This window comes from Haliaeetus leucocephalus, unplaced genomic scaffold, assembly GCF_000737465.1.
Source record: "Haliaeetus leucocephalus isolate CR32 unplaced genomic scaffold, Haliaeetus_leucocephalus-4.0 Scaffold526, whole genome shotgun sequence".
NCBI lineage: Eukaryota > Metazoa > Chordata > Aves > Accipitriformes > Accipitridae > Haliaeetus > Haliaeetus leucocephalus.
The window spans coordinates 5269476-5288467 of NW_010972962.1; the positions used below are offsets into that span (position 1 = coordinate 5269476).

The following is an 18992-nucleotide window of genomic DNA, read 5'->3' on the forward strand; positions in this document are numbered from 1 at the left end:
CCTGGCAAAGGCATCACATTTCTGATGCAATATCACCATCTGGTGGCCACTATGCCACTTTAACATATTTGCAGACTTCTCATGAAACAAAACATATGGCCCAAACAAAACAATTTTAAACATACGAAAAAACGTGAGTAAAGGAAGTTCAAATATTTAAAACTTAAAAATCTTGCACAAACTATAAAATTTAAAAGTGTACAGGTATTCTGTAAATTTATTCTGGCATACGCTAAATATGTAAAAGTTTACAATTTCTTTATCACTATTAGGCTCAATTTCATAGCTGCTATTCATTAAAGTAGACAAATACTATCTAACATTTTACCACTGGAATCTTTCAAACAGAAGCTTCTGCTTATGTAATTTCATGCAACAAGTTTTACTGCATTAACATACTCCCCACTAGTCTTGTGTACACTGGAGAGGGAAATCACACTAACACCTTTCAACAAGGAATGCATTAAAAGCGTTGCTTGACAGAAAAGGTGTTAAAGGTTACCTGGCCAGTGCAGTTAAGGCAATAGAGCCTAGTCCAATATCAAGACAACTCATTTTCACTTGTGCTCTAAGAGATATTAACCACAATCTTCCAGAAACACAGTGAATTAGTCTTTAAAACCATGTCCACAAAAAAATAGCTTCTGACAGATTTATTGTAGAACTGAAACATTACACAGAGCAAGTAACTTCCAATTTTGATCACCCATGTAAAATGTCTGCTCTATAAAGAATATCTTGATTTAATTACTAATACAGCATTGGATTTACCTCTCATCTCTGTGCAAGTATTATCCATTGGCCTGTGGTCAGCCAGCTTTTCAGACTCTACTTTGCAGTGTTCTTTCAAAATTTTTGCTTGAATAAAATAATCATTCGTGTCCTGTGGTTGTATCTCATGCAGAATCATCTGCAGACGACCTGCACTTTCTACACATTAAACAAGAGAAATATTTAACATAGTTTTTTTGTTTAGTTTTTTTGTTTGTTTTTTTCTTTTAACTTCCAATTCTTTATACAAATGTAATTCATTTTGGGTATGTACTACAAAAGAAAGCTATTAGCACTAAAAAAAACAAATATAAAACTATAGTGATTACAAGGATAAAGAAAGAAAGAAAACTGGACTTTACAGTCATCAGTTTTGAAACAGATGCAACACCACTATCTGCAAATAGGGTGTTTTTAGTGCAGAAGTCAAGACAACCTATATCAGAATTCAAGACTGGTTTAAGATTATGACATAAAATGAGAAATTGAAAGGGAGGATGCTAGCTCTAGCTCTAAATCGCTGTGAGACAAACAACTTCAGGAGCTTTAGATTTTAACAGAATTCTTTTGGGGTTTTGTTTGTTTACCTGAATCACTATCCATTGGAATAAGACCCTCTGGTGATGAGCTCTGCACTACTGGTGATACTACAGCAGAGAGTTTGTACGACATCAGAATGAGCCTGGCAACCATTTCCTTCCATTCAGCAACCAATGTAAGTTACTTAAAAAAAAAAAACAAAAACAAAAACAAAAACACAAAAATCCCAACAAAATCACTAACAAAACACAACACAACAACGATTTAAAATAATTTTATATTTAAAAAAAAGAACTGAATTACAAACACTTTCACAACAGTATTTATGATAAGTGTAAATAGGGTACAGTTTGAAAAGTTCTAAGACTGAGTTTAATACATACAAAGGAAGTACCCAACAGCTAGCTAAACAGTGCAGCAGCCAGTAAGAGTTCTAAAAGCCACAGGTACTGGATTTCATTACAAATAACACTGTATGCTTTTATGTTCTCCTGAGCAGTTCTTCCACTGTGCTTAAATATGGAGCTATGACTTACTATTTAGCAGTATGTTTTACTTACTTAAAAGGTAATTGCTGCAAAGCACCAGTTATACAATGCACTCTCCCATACATTGGGAATGATGCTGCTGCTTGAAGTAGAGACTTCTTAGCTTGAAATATTTCTTCTTCAACATTCACCAACAAAAGCTTGATAACTAAAATTTTAAGAAGTACAGATCTGCATTATACATACAAACATATATTGTATTTTCTAAGCAACAAATCTGCTTTAAAGAAATAGGAATAAAGCCTGTTTACACAACAATTCAATGGAAAATGCACAGCAATTTCCTTGTTTACACTTTTCACTCTTTTGTCATTTAAATAAAGTTATTGTTGATTTTCACCTATCTAAACTCCAGCAGTATCTGTTATAGTCAATTTAGTCTGTCTGTCCCAATGAAAGAGCAGCTGCAAAAAGCACAGCCCAGATCCTGTTCTCAGGGACAATCCCACAGCTCATCATGAAGTCAAAAGAAGTTACCTACCACATACCAAAAGTCAGACTTCACCCTTAGAACCAGGTTAACACAACAAATGGTTCAGCAGAATATTAAAGATCTGAAATCTACAGTTAAATATTTGAATCTTACATTAGCCACTAAAGAACCCACGCAATTTTCAAGGGTACATGTGCCTATTTTATTTGTATTTATACCACGTGGCATCTCAATGTCAGAATCAGAATGAATTACAGACCCAAATAATGAACTACAGATAACTAACAACAGGAGATGCTCTGTAACAATGAGACATGAGGTTACCCATCCATTTGCTTCATTTATGGCAACCACAACCATATCTCGAAATCGTCATTTCACTGTATATGAAGAAAGTATTAATAGGTATCCGTAGAGAAGCCAATAATGGCACAAAAAAGTATACAATAGTTATTTTACTACAGATTGCATCCAATGCTTTATTACAAATAATTAATTTAAAGATTTTGGATTTATGGCAGATTACAAAAGGCGGAGGAAGCCTGTTAAACAAATTTGCCAAATCCACCAGATCTAGAGTCTCTCAGCTTTCATCCAGAGGCACAAACCAAAGAAAAATATTCCACATGCGAACAAAGCCTAATTACCACAGAAATGTATGTGCCGGACTACAAACCACTCAGAAATGGTTCCAAGTGGACAGAGCTCCAAGGGGCAGCGCTGAAAATACCAAGTACTGGAACATGACACAGACCAACTACAGCTGCCTTCGCTCTGGGTGAGCAAGCTCTTAGATGAAGCAGAGGTTCCTTTCCTGCACTTTATGTGCACAGCTTCATCAGGCTAGCTACCAGGGCCTCAATGTCACTTTTCCTCTCATCAAAATAATAACAAAAGCCATCTTCTAAGAATATTCAATAGCCTCAACATGAACAGGACTAGATTAAGATCTTACTAAGGCACCTGGCTTCTTAACAGCAAAACAAAATATACTTAAAATCCTATTAGAAATAAGCATCTCTTACTCATTATGCCTCCTACCAAAAGCCTTAAGGAAAAGCAGTAAGGTTTCAAATAAACATAAAAACCATGGGGGTTCATTTCCCCAAAAGCTTACCTGCTAAAGTGTTCTTCTCCACTGTGCTTACTGATGTGTTTTCATCCATCTGGGGGTTATGCTCAAGCCATTTTCCTAAACAAATATGTTGCAGTCCTTTATGATGTACTAAAAAGTTCAACAAATATGAAGCAGTGACACAATCGTATGGCTTGGTACTTGTGCTAAGATCCATTGCTGCTTGGAATAGGAGATCTAGATTTTCAGAATCCTGAAAAAAAAAAAACCAACCAGTATTGCTCATTTTATTGAGTTTACATATTGATTTAAGCAAGCTACTTAGCACCCTGGAATGTAAGAACTTGCTTTTCAGTAAGTTAGCTGGTAGACATTTCGTAGGAAACACTTTTTGTACACTGATAACCTTACACTCAAAACATGCATGTGTATGTATTTAGCAAAGATACAATTACATACACACTGAGGATGGGGACAGTCATTTATAAAGCAGTATTCAAACACACTGCACTTCCCAGGAGAATGGTGAGGTTTTGGTTTGGGTTTTTTTTTCCAAAATACTGTGTTTTATCTGCAAATAGACATCACAGAGAAGCATAGTTTATCAGGAAGCAATATTTGTTCACCAGTACTTATGAATTTAAAAGTAACTTTTTACGAAGTAATACAACACAAAAATCAGTATTGAGTCAAAGGGCAAAATTTGGGAGAAATCAAAAAAGACAGTCAGATAACGAAATCTGAGACCAATCAGAAAGGAAAAGAAAAACAGAACTAAATTTCTTAAAATACAAGAGTAACCAAGTCAAAATGCCTCTATCATTTACAAAGGGAAGCCACAGCTAAGCAAGCAGCTTGCATTAACTAATTCCCTGATAGTTCATAGTCATATCCAATGAACTTCCCGACTCCTTCATCCATTAGTGAAACAAGCCTGCTTGGGTAAGGGCATGTCCTGGTTTTGGCTGGGATAGAGTTAATTGTCTTCCTAGTAGCTGGTACAGCGCTATGTTTTGAGTTCAGTATGAGAACAATGTTGCTAACACACTGATATTTTCAGTTGTTGCTAAGCAGTGTTTAGACTAAGTCAAGGATTTTTCAGCTTCTCCTGCCCAGCCAGCAAGAAGGCTAAAGGGGCAAAAGAAGCTGGGAGGGGACACAGACAGGGCAGCTGACCCAAACTGCCCAAAGGGGAATTCCATACCATGTGACATCATGCCCAGCATATAAACTGGGGGGACTTGGCCTGGGGGGATCACTGCTCAGGAACTAACTGGGCATCAGTCGGCAAGTGGTGAGCAATTGCATTGTGCATCACTTGTTTTGTATATTCCAATCCTTTTATTATTAGTGTCATTTTATTATTGTTGTCATTATTAGTTTCTTCCTTTCTGTCCTATTAAACTGTTCCTATCTCAACACATGAGTTTTTCCCTTTTTTTTTTTTTTTTTAATCCCAAATTTTCTCCCCCATCCCACTGGGCAGGAGTGGAGTGAGCGAGCAGCTGCATGGTGCGTAGTTGCCAGCTGGGGTTAAAACACAACAGGGCAGAAGCTGTGTAAAAATATATAGAAGATGCTAGCAATGAACACTACTGCAGGCAATGCAGACCAACTTCTTATTTTCCGGAATTATGCTTTGTACCTAACCCAAGTACCTGGTATAATATAGAATATTCATCTTACATGGAATTATTCCCCTTAAACTATTTTTAATTACATACCTGTAAATTAAATGCAACATCACGTAGTTTCATCAAAAGTCCAAACGCTAGAACTTTTACTTCCTCAAAAGTACTGGCAAAACACTGGATCAAAGTCCGGACACGAGTAGAATCAATCTCCTGATCCAACTGAAAAACTTGTGCCCGGCCTGTTCAAAGAAATCAATGCCTTACATAGTTTTGCTGTAATTCTTTCCAGAATAAGCGCTGTATTCACATTTCACTTAGCTATACTAAAAGAAGCATCGAAATAAAATTTTAGTTAAAGCATTATTTTAATATTACTTCTCTTACTAGGTCTTAAAATGTCATGTTTATTGTTGGAAAAAGAGGTTACCATATCCCAAAAATGATTCTCAATAACACAGAAAGTAACTTATTGCCAAAAACAGAATCCCATTTCTTCACATCAAATTCAGCATTGAAAATAAACTTTACTTCAGCTTTGTTTAAAAATTCTTTTCCTGGAAGTATATAATATTAGAAAATAATTCCTCTCAAAAAAGGTTTAAAACTTCAGTATGTTTTGGGGTTTGGTTTTTGGGGTTCTTTTTGTCATAGGAATAATCCCCTAAAATGGAAGCCATTACAATTTTTTGCTTTTGATTTAGATTTAAAGCAGTCATGATTTATGGCGACTGACCTAATGCTGTAAGAAGCCAGAAGTTTTAAGATGTAAACAAGTGCACCACATTCCAGCACAAAACACAACAGCAGCCAAGTATCCTTTACAGAAGTAACGTCAGGCTTCTGAAATCCTAAAGCTGCTATCATAAACAACTCTCAATACAACTTTCTCTTAAAAAAAAAATAATTTAAAAAAAAAGCAGCAACAACATACTACAGACTCATAACAACAAAATTAACATGTTCATGATTTATCAGGGGTTTTGAGAAGAGATCTACCAAGAAGGCATTTTTCCTTCTTCCTCAAAATCAACTTTTATCCTGTATGTCTCATTTCTTTAAAAAAAAAAAAAATTTACAATTTAAGACTGAAAACATACTTTTATGTTGGCTATATGATCCAGAGACAAGATTTAGCAAGACCATCAATACTCCAAGGCTCTAACTAATACTTCTTGAACTGGGGTTGTCATAACATTGTGAAGAAAATTTAAAATACCAGCAGCACAAAAATCATAAACTGTCCAATTAAATTGTTCCTCATTTAGTATAATAATAACATGACAATATGCAAGCCTTTTCAATAAAGAATTTTTGTGGTCTCAACATTTTGAATTGCATATTATCAAGACGTTAGAACAGGAAAAGGGGGTAAAGTTATCAAATATATTGAATCTTGTCCAAAAGTTTTCTTCATAGCAACAAAAATTCATTGAAAAACCTTGCTAAAAACCAGGCTATGCAGGAAAATCCCAGTTTATGGAAGATATTCAACAGGCCATAAATATCTGCATTTACTTCAATATTCCATTTTCCAATAAAAATTATTATGCTTCCTTCAGGTAAAATGAAAGTGACACACGAAATGCCACAGAAATTAAGGACTAAGAATACTGTTTTACTTTGACAGAAATTGAATAGCTGACATAAAAGAATCTTCAAAACTTCCCATTCCTACAGCCTATAAATTAGGCTTCTCACCTTTTGGAACAGAAAACGTTTCTGCTACTGATCCTAAAATAGTTAGTGCAGAAAATCTGGTTGGGTGTGATGAACCGGGAAACAGTACCTCAAAAAGTCTGTCACATACAGATGACATGAAATCCTGAAAATCACAAGAAAAATTTTAAGACAGTTTACTTGCTGTCCTACAAATAAAAGCCTAAGTAACTGAACTCAGGACATTCTGTTTTACATGTTACCCAAAAAATTATGACGTTACAGTTAATTTTGGAAGAACGGGAGGCCTGCCTTTGTAGTACTGACAAATTTCTTGTTTCCTAGAGTACAGTGATGGCTGGACAAACTTTTTTTCTTTTTTTTTTTTTTTTTTTTTTTTTTAAGTTTCCCTTCCCCACTCCCACAAAAATATGGCCATTGTATCAAAACCTTGAAAATTACTTGAACAAGAAAAGCAGAACACATGACAAGAAACAGTTTATCACAAGAAACCGATTATTTGAGCCTTCAAATAGGAAAAAAGGACAAATACAAAAGAAGTTTTTATACAGAAGTCTTTGTGCTGAAGCTCTGTCATTCATTCTCTCACTGATCATTCTGGAGAGCTAGAAAAAGGCTGAAGCTCAACAGATCTCCATTTCAAGCCCCAGTAATGCACATCATTTAAAATTTGCTACTAAACTGCCAGCAGCTGACAGGACATTCACTTGAAAATTTTAGTTTGGACTGGGGGTATATCTCCAGTCATTCCCCATTTACTGCTGTTTCAGTTCACACCATGGGGCAATCCCTCAGAAAATAACCTTTATTGCTTTTGGACAAAATTAACCTTAGAGATACCCTCTAAATACTAATGGGCACTCAATTCATGAGACTACAGTACCATTTAGTCAAAATTAACTTGCATAAGTGCATACAGAGTGGACAAGGTCCTCAGCACTGTTTCGCTTTACAAGTTTCTTCCTTCTGCAGAGCACTATCTCCTAGTACAGACACAGCCTAACCTAGCCAGAGGTGTTCTCCAGAACAATGAACTATCTTCAAGAAATGCTATCCCACCTTTTGCATCTGTATCTCTAGCAGTCTAACTTACTTTATATTGCTGCAAAATCCCCAAAGGATGCCTTTTAGTTGAGTTTTCAAGTAACTCTTGCTTGGTTTTATTTTGCTCCAATTTATAAAGCACCTGGGAACTTTCTTGTATCCTACAAAATAACTTTTAAAACAAAAGTAAAACATAGGTAAGGCAAGAATCATTGACAGTTAAACAAGGGAAAGGGGGATTTTCAGCTTATCTTCCAGATCATATTGCTTGCAATTTTTGAAAAGTTTGCATGCAGTATAATGCAGGACAGATCCTTCTTCCTCCACTCCAAAACCAAGTTTTTTGCTCCGCATCTCTCTTGTGACCAACCTTTTCCCCCCTCCCTCTGCATATCCAACACCTTCTTCCATCTTCCTCAAATTCATGCCTAGTCTTCTCCTCCCACCTCCCCATTTTCTGTGGGACATATATTCCTCTATTAAAAAAAAAGCTCAATTAATGCATATAATTCTTATAGCTTCAGTGACTCTCACAGAGTTTGACTCACCTAAGGAGTGCTTCCCCCAGCTCTTTTATTACCCACTAGTATTATTTCCTTTCTTATTACACTCCCTCTAACACAATTTTTCCATCTCATTCCTCAGTCTGCACCAGGCAAGTATGGAAAGAGATGGACTTCTCTTTTGTTTCTGCCAAACCTATTCCGTCATTTTTCCCCCGTCTCAAATTAATTATTTTCTTGTTCCACACTGCTTTCTTTTGCCATTAACATCTTCCAAAACATTCCTTGTACATACATGGTTTCCTCATTTTATCTGTATCCTTCTACCATGATTGACATGTGACCTTGGCAACTTCCACAATGTCGACACACTCAATCCCTGCAGACTGTAACAGCACAGCCACATGTCATGCTGTTCCTTTAATATTCTTCCACCTTGTCTTCCAAGTCAGGTGGCTGAGGCTGATCAAGTGACTGTGAATTTGCCTGAGGTCTGGTAAGTCTACATAAGCACACTTTTAGTCCACAACAAAGGCCACACAAGGTACACTGCTTTGCTATTGGTAAAGTATGCATATGCTAACGGCTTAAGTAACACTCACTACCATTCCTATCAAGATACTGTGCCTATCACTTAATTTTTTTGTTTAAGCCATCCTTGCCTGCGATGACTTACCACCATTCAGTTGGGTAATACATACAACACAGTCCTGGTCTTAGAACTTCTACTCTTTCAGATGAGCAACTTCATAACACTTAGCAGATATTTTTTTTTAAAATGCTAAATGACTAACGTAATAGGCACATTAGACACTGTTTATAGTTTGAAATTACCTTTCTGAGTAAAGAGCCTATCTGTTGCCTTACTGAAGGAGACTGGCTGTTCAAGTTGTACATCATAAAAAATTGAATTAATTGCATTTCTTCCATAGACACAATTTCCGTGCTACGATGGGTTTCACAAAGCAAACCTAAAGCATCAATGCAAACCTGAAAGATATTTAGATGTTAAAAACTAAAGAGTTACAGGCACCTACAATGATACCTTTGTTTTAAAACAATGCTGACAGTATTTAGCATTGAAGCAATTCTTCTAATTTAAAGACACAAAAAAAAGTTGTCACTTTACCTGATTGTGCTGATGAACTAGACCCTGTTTTATACACTCAGTGGATACAAGACCATTGCTCATCATAGTTGAAAGTTCCAGGTGTCCGTGAGCCCTGGCTGTTCTTAGGCATGCCATTAATGCTCCAAGAGCTCCTCTAGTACTGCGAGAGCCTAAAGAAAATGAAAAGCAGTAAGAATTATAGTTCGATTAACACAATGTGCTAATTGCGATGCTTGTCAGAAACTCCCAAAACTTCCAACACATGATCCCTACCCCCCCTTGATTTTTTACCCATTAAACCCCAAACAACAGTGTCTGTCATAGATTAAACTAGTTCTAAATCACCTAGTTCCCAAAAAGCTTTGTCTTAAACACATCATATGAAAAAAAGGACCCTGTAAGACCTCACAACCCCTTATTTTAGAATTACACTAAATTATGTCCAAAACTACAAGAGAATCATAAATCCTGTACCCACATATTTGCAACAAAAATTAATCTGTAAAGCCCTGTTACTAGACACAACTGTGTAAGAAATAACAGCAGAATAGAAAAATCATAGAAAAAAAAATACTGGTATGTAACAAAGTTTGGCACGTAAAGAGAACAGTAAGGCACCCACAGTTAGAATACTAATTATTTTGCTCATGGCATGAAGACACCCTTATGATTATTATGCATTCCACCTTGAAATACTAACATCAATAATAGCCATCTGGAATTTTTCTCCCAAATTAATTATAACAGATCAGAAATTACATTTCTGAGATTTTTTTAAAAAAAACAATCATAATTACAAATACGATATTTATTTTCTTACCTAGATTAGCATCTGCAGAAGCCTGAAGAATTCTAATCATGTAGCTCAGACTGTCAGGGCTACATTTGAGCAATTTTGGTAAATAGTAATCTATTATATAAGTAGTTTGGTCATGGTTCCCTTCACACAGTATTACTAGAAGAGGAGAAACCCAGATGTCATGCCACTGGTCAATCCAGGTGCTTTCTTGAAAACTCAAAGTAAAATGGGCTTTATGATTGGTAAACATGGTTTCCAAAAGATCACTAGCATAGGGTGCAAGAGACTGATCATTCATCACGTCCAAAATTTGTACTGGAATTGTTCTGTCCAACTGTAGTATATTTTCAGTGCCCACACACTCCACAAGACAGCCAAGAGAAGCATATTTCCCTTTTACATGCCACTCCAAGCTTAGCAAATGCTTTATTAGCCTTGCAAAGAATGGGTCTGATTTTTCATTGGATCCAGTAATGGTCATTCGGTGTATCTGAAGAAGATTCTTGAATATTAATTTGGTTTGGTGTCTAACAGCATCCAGAGGATGTTCCCAGTGTGTATAAATGTATTCCAGCAGCTTCCCAATTACGTCCGAGTTCCCATTAAGTTTGATTTTTAGACTTGGGGACCCTGAAACAAGGGCAGCCTGCGCTGAATTAGTCCAAATAGCAAGGATTCTAGACAAAGACGTTGCCATACTGGATTCTTTTAACCTGTTAAAAAGAAGACACAAAAAGAAAGTTCATTATTTCCATTTGTCAATTTTTTCAAAAGATTTTTTTTTTATTTCAAAATAATTATTCATCACATTAGTTTATCTCACACTAAAACAGGTAAGGAGAGACTAACCATTCATTGACAAAAAGGAACCAACACAAAAAGGAGGTGATGAATTTGATGTTGCAAAGTGTATGCTTAGTTACCTGACATGCTGTTAACTGGTCACAGCTAAAACCCCTAAATATGGGGAAAAGAAACCTGACAAACCACTACACTTGCTATTTTAAAAACAAAAATAAAAATTAATATCCACATGCTAATATGTGAGCAGCACTATGTTACTGCATGCTTCTTGAAAATAGAAGGAAAATTTTTCATTGCCATATAAAACCATAAAAACCGAGTACCATATGTGCAAAAACAACACCACAAAACTGACCTCCAAGGCAGGAACAAAGGTGGAACTGGATACATGTTTTAATCCCCTATCCAAGAGTGCTGGTAGTCCGTTAGATGCAAGCAGTCAATGCTTGCAGCCAGAAAAAAAATTAAACTCATCTTACTTCCAAGTATTCCACTCACTGGCACACTTTGTTTTCTTCTGTACTTTTAAAAGCACAGGAGGCAATGTCCTGAAACTAAAGTTTATCTGTCTACATAACAACTGATTCTGCTATACCTTACCATCAGGTAGTTGGTAAACTAATCCCACTTATGTTGGAAAAACAAAATTTCATTTCAGCATGCAAAAGAAAATTGTAACTTAAAACTGTCTACACAATATCAAGACATAGTTTTCTGAATATATTAAAGAGATGACACAATCTGTGGGAGAAACTAGTATCATTACACTGAAAACATCAAAGGGATACTCCACCAGGATCATGAGCCACGCAAAAATACAAGTAAAAAGATCAACACCCTCCTCCCAAACATGAAACAATACAAATCAAAAAACAGGCTTACTCTGAACTCAAAGACAACAAGACTGATGCAATATCCAATAGCAGTTTCTCTCCATTTTCACCCATGCTGCCATTCTTCCATTCCAGCATAGCCAGTGCTCCATGGCAAAGAAAGAGAAGGACTGAGTCAGGGCATTCTTCCATACACAGAGTCCCACAGTTACTCACAAACCACGCTGGCACATCTGTGTGTTTTATTGACCCAAGAAGCAAGTCACTGACCTATAATAGCAAAGTAACACCCATTACAGGATCTCAGCACAGAGGAAAAGCTATTTTATGCATAACTGAGAATCTCAGAAGATCTGAAGAGATTTCTTGTACATTGTTGTTCTCAAATTCAAAACCCTACTCTTATTTCATACAGCAAGGAGAGAATAAAGGATTTGCACTCCAATTAAAGACTGATACAGAGGTTGGCAAGTCCTGCTATCCGTACCAGCAAAGCCTCTGAACACCACCCGTAGCACTGATTAACGACACTGACATTTCACAGTCTTAGGGAAGAAATACACTTACCAAGGAAGGTAATTCTTCAGCTGGCTCATACATAGTTTTAGTGAACAGAATAACGGCCAGTCCTGAGGTAGTCTGAACAGTTTGCAGGAGTGCTGCTATACGGCAGAGAAAGAATTTTACATTAGAGTGCAGAAAACATTGCGTGCTACAACTACGTATCAAAATTATAAAGATGGCATTGAATTTTCCTAGACTACTTGTATATCACAAATCTGTAGTGTCCCCCTGGATAGCAAGTATTTAACAAATTTATACTCTAGTGTAATAGAAAACTATTAACACCTTTTAACAGATAGAAAATATAGAACTGCCCAGTAAGACAAGGAGGACTGTGGCAAAGCCTATTGACATTTATATTAAGTTCTTATACAGATATTTTTGTACAGTAGAAGTAAACACAATTAGTTGTAGTGCACCAACAAATAGTTCTGACAGCATAATTCATACAGATATATAAATTTTTGGTAGGCACAGACATTTGGTGAGTCTCAAAAGTATTTGTATTACTTCCTAAATTATTAGTAATAGCATTTACCTGCTTTTTTATAGCAGGAAAAGTTAAGCTGTACACTCCAAAATTACGATCTACAAATCATTGCTTGCCAAAAGACCTACTACTGCTCCCACTCCCATTTATCTCAGCAGTTCAATCCATTCAAGCTAAACTACGTTTTTATACATATAGGTTGTGTTTACTACAAAGACAAGACTGGCTTAATAAAAATATCTGGTTTTGAATCTTACTCTACTTACCATCCATTAGGAAGTTTGTGGAGCTTTTCAGTAAACTACACATACTTTGCCAAACAAAAGACTCGTGGTGTTTCCAAAGACTTCCCTGGATATTTTCTTGTAATTTCTGTACAAGCATCATTGAAACTTTAATGGCTATCAGTAAATCATGCATCAACTGAGTCTGAACAACATGATTTCCATGATTCTTTCTGGGGGGGGGGGAAGAAAAGACATGCCCACAAAAAGGAAATTAAACCATTCTTCATCATCACCAGAAAACTACATCCTGCCAACTTCAGATAGAATTAAAGGTAAAAACTGATTTATTGTTTGAGGTGAACAGATATGTAACTATAGGAAAACAAGAAGCAGACTTAAGGGCAGTGTTTCAAAATGAAATTAACAAACATAATGACAAATTCTGCTACAGTTTCTGCAGGTTCCCGTCACAAACTTTCACTCATTTCATTCTGCCTGAGCAGAGCTGAACTTTTCCAGAAACCTTCCAAAAAGACCAACAGAACACAGTGCTGCTTCTTTCTCATTTTTCAAGCAGTCCCTCCACGCGCAAAGCATATTTCTATGATTTGACTTTCTTCTATCATGAAGACAGACAACACCTAAACTTTTATGTACAATACACTCCATTAAGCACCCTTCTCCTCTGGGTACATGATGAGAGACCACAGTGAAAAAGATTCACTTCATGCAATGCTGGAAAATGTTAAGATACTAAATGATGACTCCTGTGACAGACTTAACAGAGTATCAATACTGATTTAAACACAAATGGAAAGAGGAAGACTATCACTCTACCTGAATTTTAATAATTTTCTCTATTAATTACAGTGTTCAGTCACAATTCAGGTACAAAACCACAACTCAAAGGCCTCCCTCAAAAGTAGTAGCTCTAACACAGTATCAGTGCCTTAAATGTTACCACCTTTAATTTTATTTCTTTCCTTTCTTATTTTATAACATCATATGGCCACAAAAGAAGAGAAACGCATCAGCAGCTTTTTTTAATCTAAAATATGTATCATTGTAAAATTAAATTCCCATCTTTCTTCAATGTATGGCTATCAAAGTCATATTCCAAACCAGACCAGATTATCTGACGAGAGTGAAATAAAAATGGATAAAATACAGCTCATATTGAATTCACTTGCCTGTTTTCCTCCTGTATGTCAAGTAACGACTTCTGCAGAAACTGAAAAACTAGTGAAAATAATTACAGTATGAATTTATTTAAAAGATGAATTGAACAAAAAAATTCTAGCAAAGCAATCACACATACACATCATACCCAGACACAATGAACAGTTACCCATATAGTGGTGTTTCTTCCACTCCATAAACAAACTGACATTTCAGTGCAGACCCAAAGAAGCGATACTAAAGCAAAATCTCAAGCTGGTTTGCAACAACCTGGTACAAAACAAGAGTTTCCAAACCACTTGGCCTAATCCTGTTCTGGTTCCTCAATGACAAGCTGAAACTACCAAGAGCTAAAGACAGAGCAGCAATAAAAGGCCCACAGGAAGGTGTGAACATTACCTGCATGCTGAGGGCACAGTACGTCAAGTCATCCCATATTACCAGTAGATCAGACTTCTGTAAAATTATTGCCAAACAAAATTCTTGCTGTAGCAGGCCTGGGCTTGCTATAGTCAAGACTGGCTGTTAACAGCTCAGTGTTACCACATCCAGCTTCATCATGAGGCACAGGACAGAGAATACTTCACGTAAAGTAGCACCAACTCCCCCAGCCCTCTAAGAATCGCTCACTGGTACCTTTTCAGATTTATATCTAGGGCTGCTCAATAAAGCAAGATTGACCCCTGGAAATTAAAGGTACAAATCAAGGGAAAGTCTCTCACAAAAAAGTACCATGCGAGGGTACTAGTTATTAAAAATTAACCAGAAGGAAATCAGATCTGATAGATCTTTATGCCTACCTCAAGTTACTTCTTCGGATACAACCCTCCCCCCCCCAATAAGCTACAGTGAAACTTATTCTACTATAAATATGAACTTTACCTTCTTCAAACAGGTTCTTAACACTTGCTCTACCTAGAGGAAAGAAAACAAATTTTAACTACTGAATACTAGCCAATACTATCTATTTTACATAGATAAAGTGTAAATATTACTATTAGGTGCCGCACCAAGATGCAAATCGATGTTGAGCAAGCTAAAACAGAAGACAAAATATTCAATGTCATCGTACCTAAGCTGAAGTCCTCCATACAGGAAGCAAGGTTGTCCAGTACTTTTCTGTACAAATATACGTCTGTGGTTTTCAGTTCCTCCCTAAGGCAGCATACAAAGCTTTGTACAGCTAACGTCATAAATCGTTCAGGAAGACCATTTAGTGAACTGCAACAGTAAGAAACAGCACAATCAGTTAGCTCATACTGAGGTGTTAAATATCCACTTGACCAACGTCAATGTCAGCTAAAACTCCAATAATAGATAGATGTTGCTTCCCGCATGAAAACATATTCTCTTTTAAAATAAACATGCACGTTCTAATTTTGCAGCTAGAAAACCTGTCATAGGAGCATAAAGCTCTGGTATGCAACCACATACAGGATGGAAGCCCTGCATCTCTCAGTGGGACAACAAATGTTTTCAGACATAGAAATGAAGACAGCTAAGCATTGGATCTTAAAAATGTTAAGGCCGTAATAAGTTCACTAAAGAAATACAGTAGTAATTTTGCAACAGAAAAACTTAATTGCAATAAAAATAGGCATAAGAAACCACAGTTTAGTTATGATTCCTCTGAACAGCCTTCTCCTGACATTGTCAGATTTTGTTTTTTTTAACAGAAGTATTTTAAATTTCTACTCTAATATTGGATTCTAAAGTTCAAAGTGCTAATTACATGCTATGTTGTCTTTCCAGTAATGAAACAGGTCAAAAATGATACTTCACTTTAAAGTTATTTATCTAATGATACATTGTATTATTTATAATTAAGATTTTTAACTAAGCAAGAAAGAAAAACAGTACATATTCATATATTAGTAACCCAAATTTTCAGTAATTAAAGTGCAGCAATTTGTGGTGCACAAGAAATAACTGACTTCTAGGTAAGGAAAGCATTTAAAAAAAATAAAGGCTTAGTATTCAATTTTTTACCTTGCTAATACCTTTTTCAAGGGATTCTTCGCACCCAGTGAAAAATATGTCTCTCCCAAAATATCCAAACAAGCTTTAACCATGGGATCACATGCAGAGTTTTGGCCCATCTTCTCCACCAGTGGCATTATCTATAATCACCAGAACACATGATCAACAAAAACTCTGGACATACCCCCATCATTAACAGAGGCAGAATTCCCTCTCATCCAAGTATATGGTGCAAAACTATCCTCTACCATATCCCATTGAGTTTCAGGTGTTGAATAATGTTCCAAGAACACCTCTAATACCAAAAATACATACATACAAAATAGGAAACTTGGTATCACTTGCCTTCCATCATTTACAGTAACTGTAGCCCTTACTGATTTAAGTAGTAGAACTACATTTCTACCTAATGCATGCGCAGCAGTAACAACTGTTTTCCACCTTTTTCCAGGAATGCTTAAAACATTATAAAGTTTATTTTAGACTTGTATTTCCCATTAACAGTGCACATGACACACTGTCAGTTACCAAAACCCACACTAACAACAGTGAAGTCTTACTTTTTTAATACACTGGATCTGCTGGATACCATTGTTCAGCTGTGCACAGTGCAGAAGCAGAGATGCCAGGTTTTGCTCTTCAGCCTTTGAAAACCCTACATTTGGAAGAAGAGTCTCTTCTTAGAAAGGAATTACAATAAGCAGTATAAACAATACATGATTTATAAGAAAACACTGCTTAATTCTTAGGGTTTTTACCTGTTCCAGTAAACCTACCGGTGCCACAATCCCTTAAGCCACCTTACAATACCTGAACACCTTTTTTTTTTTCCTAACAAATTAAAAATATACAAGTTTCACTGTAACATAATAGTAGACCTCATCTTCAGTATGAAGACCAGTTTCACAAAATCACAGCATGGCTGAAGTTGGAAGGGACCTCCAGAGGTCATCTGGTCCAACTCATCTGCTCAAGTAGGGTTACCTGGAGCAGCCTACCCAGGACCATGGCCAGACGGCTTTTGAACACCTCCAAGGATGGAGACTCCCCAACTTCCCTGGGAAACCTGTGCCAGTACTTAGTCACCCTCACATTAAGAAAGTGTTTCCTGATGTTCAGAGGGAAGCTCTGTGTTTCAATTGGTGCCCACGCCTCCCATCCCATCACTGTTCAACATGGAAAAAAGCCTGGCTCTGTCTTCTTTACACCCTCCCTTCAGGTATTTTTTACACATTGATAAGACCCCCCTGAGCCTTCTCTTCACCGGCTGAAGAGTCCCAGCCCTCTCAGCCTTTCCTCGTAGGAGGGATGCTCCAAGCCCTTCATTATCTTAGTGGCCCTTTGCCGGACTCTCTCCTGTATGTCTGTATCTCTCTTGTACTGGGGAGGCCAGAACTGGCTGCAGCACTCCAGGCGTGGCCTCACCAGTGCTGACTAGAACATAAGGAGCACCTCACAGTAACTTTAGTATATAAATCTTGCATTTGGTTTTTGTTGGGCTTTGGTTTTTGTTGGGCTTTTTTAAGTAAAGACCACTGGAAATTTAACATATCAAAAAAACCCCAAAAACCGAACACAAAAAACACCACAAAATGAAAGAGCATTTGAACAGTATCTTTAAATCAAGTTAACTACAGAAAATACAAAGACTGGGAAAAAACACTCAAGATGACCTCCAGACATCCCTTCCAACCTCAATCATTCTCTGATTCTTTGAAATTCAGCGTTATCCCACATATTAAGGCTAGTACTTCAGGTAGCACTGAATTACAGGCCTGCAAGTGGGATCACAAGTAGGACCTTCCACCACCTTCACACCAATGATAAAACAAAACAAAGAGCTTTCAAACCAAAGACACAATGCTCCAAAGGATTCTTTTAACTCTGCCAAGGTAAGAAGTCATTGTCATTACAAAATGAAAACAAACCACAAAAGAGCAAACACACCTAAAACCCACAAAACAAAACCACCAGAAATAAAACTTAACAAGAAAATAAAGAAAAGATTAATTTCAGCAGCTACACAAACACATTCTACTAACAGAATAAGAAATTACGCATTAGTTCAGAAAAAAACACCCCACTTACTCTGAAGTTTTTCAAGCTGCTGATGATCAAGAAAGAATGCATCTACCTGAATTTCCTTCTTCTTCTTCAGAACCATTTTAGCTGATTAAGAAATACCTGCTCAAAACCAAAACAAAACAAAACCAGGTCATGTTGTTTTAAAAGCATAATTACAAACACTTCCTATGTTAATGGTCTTCTCACTGTCCTGAAATAATGCTTATTGCATTATCGGTGCACTTTTTCTGTGCCCCACAAGATTAACAGCTCTCTTCAATTTTATCAACTTCAACTATTTCAAGCATTTTGTCCAAAATTCACCCAGACTTCATGGCACAAAATGGAAGTCATAGAAAATAGAATTTGCAGGATGAATGAAAAACTGTCTCACTTGGGAGTTTTTACTGCACTTGTTATGTAGTCTGTGGCACGCCCCTGGAGCACAGTTTGAAAATATTATGCAGAAGCATGGGAGTAACACCACAAAACTTCTGTTGCTCTGTTTTACTCTTCAAAACTCATTCGATTTGTATTAATGTGAAGTTAGAACTGTGTAGCAAAGCAGTTTTGTTTGTTTAAAACATATCCACCAGTTCTGCGCTTGCTATAATGAATGTTACGCACAGCAAGTTGTTTCTTCTTTAAGGTAATAGCAATTTAATGTGCGCCACAGTTTCACTGACTTACAGGCTTGTTACCACAGAACAGCTGAG

The 18992-nt window shown here is 36.6% G+C and overlaps 1 protein-coding gene across 1 annotated transcript in view; it reads right to left on the reverse strand.

Moving 5' to 3' along the window:
* Positions 1-18391, reverse strand: part of THADA (thyroid adenoma associated) — a 168985-nt gene extending 150594 nt beyond the window's left edge. The window contains 20 exon segments of the mRNA XM_010576464.1: positions 772-930; positions 1359-1494; position 1782; positions 1872-2007; positions 3410-3620; positions 5092-5240; positions 6700-6823; positions 7772-7894; positions 9060-9215; positions 9355-9506; positions 10157-10848; positions 11822-12042; positions 12340-12434; positions 13093-13279; positions 14240-14292; positions 15115-15147; positions 15305-15453; positions 16222-16352; positions 16773-16867; positions 18301-18391. Of these exon segments, the coding sequence (XP_010574766.1) occupies positions 772-930; positions 1359-1494; position 1782; positions 1872-2007; positions 3410-3620; positions 5092-5240; positions 6700-6823; positions 7772-7894; positions 9060-9215; positions 9355-9506; positions 10157-10848; positions 11822-12042; positions 12340-12434; positions 13093-13279; positions 14240-14292; positions 15115-15147; positions 15305-15453; positions 16222-16352; positions 16773-16867; positions 18301-18376 (3079 nt within the window). The 5' untranslated portion in view covers positions 18377-18391.
* Positions 18392-18992: the final 601 nt, after the last annotated feature.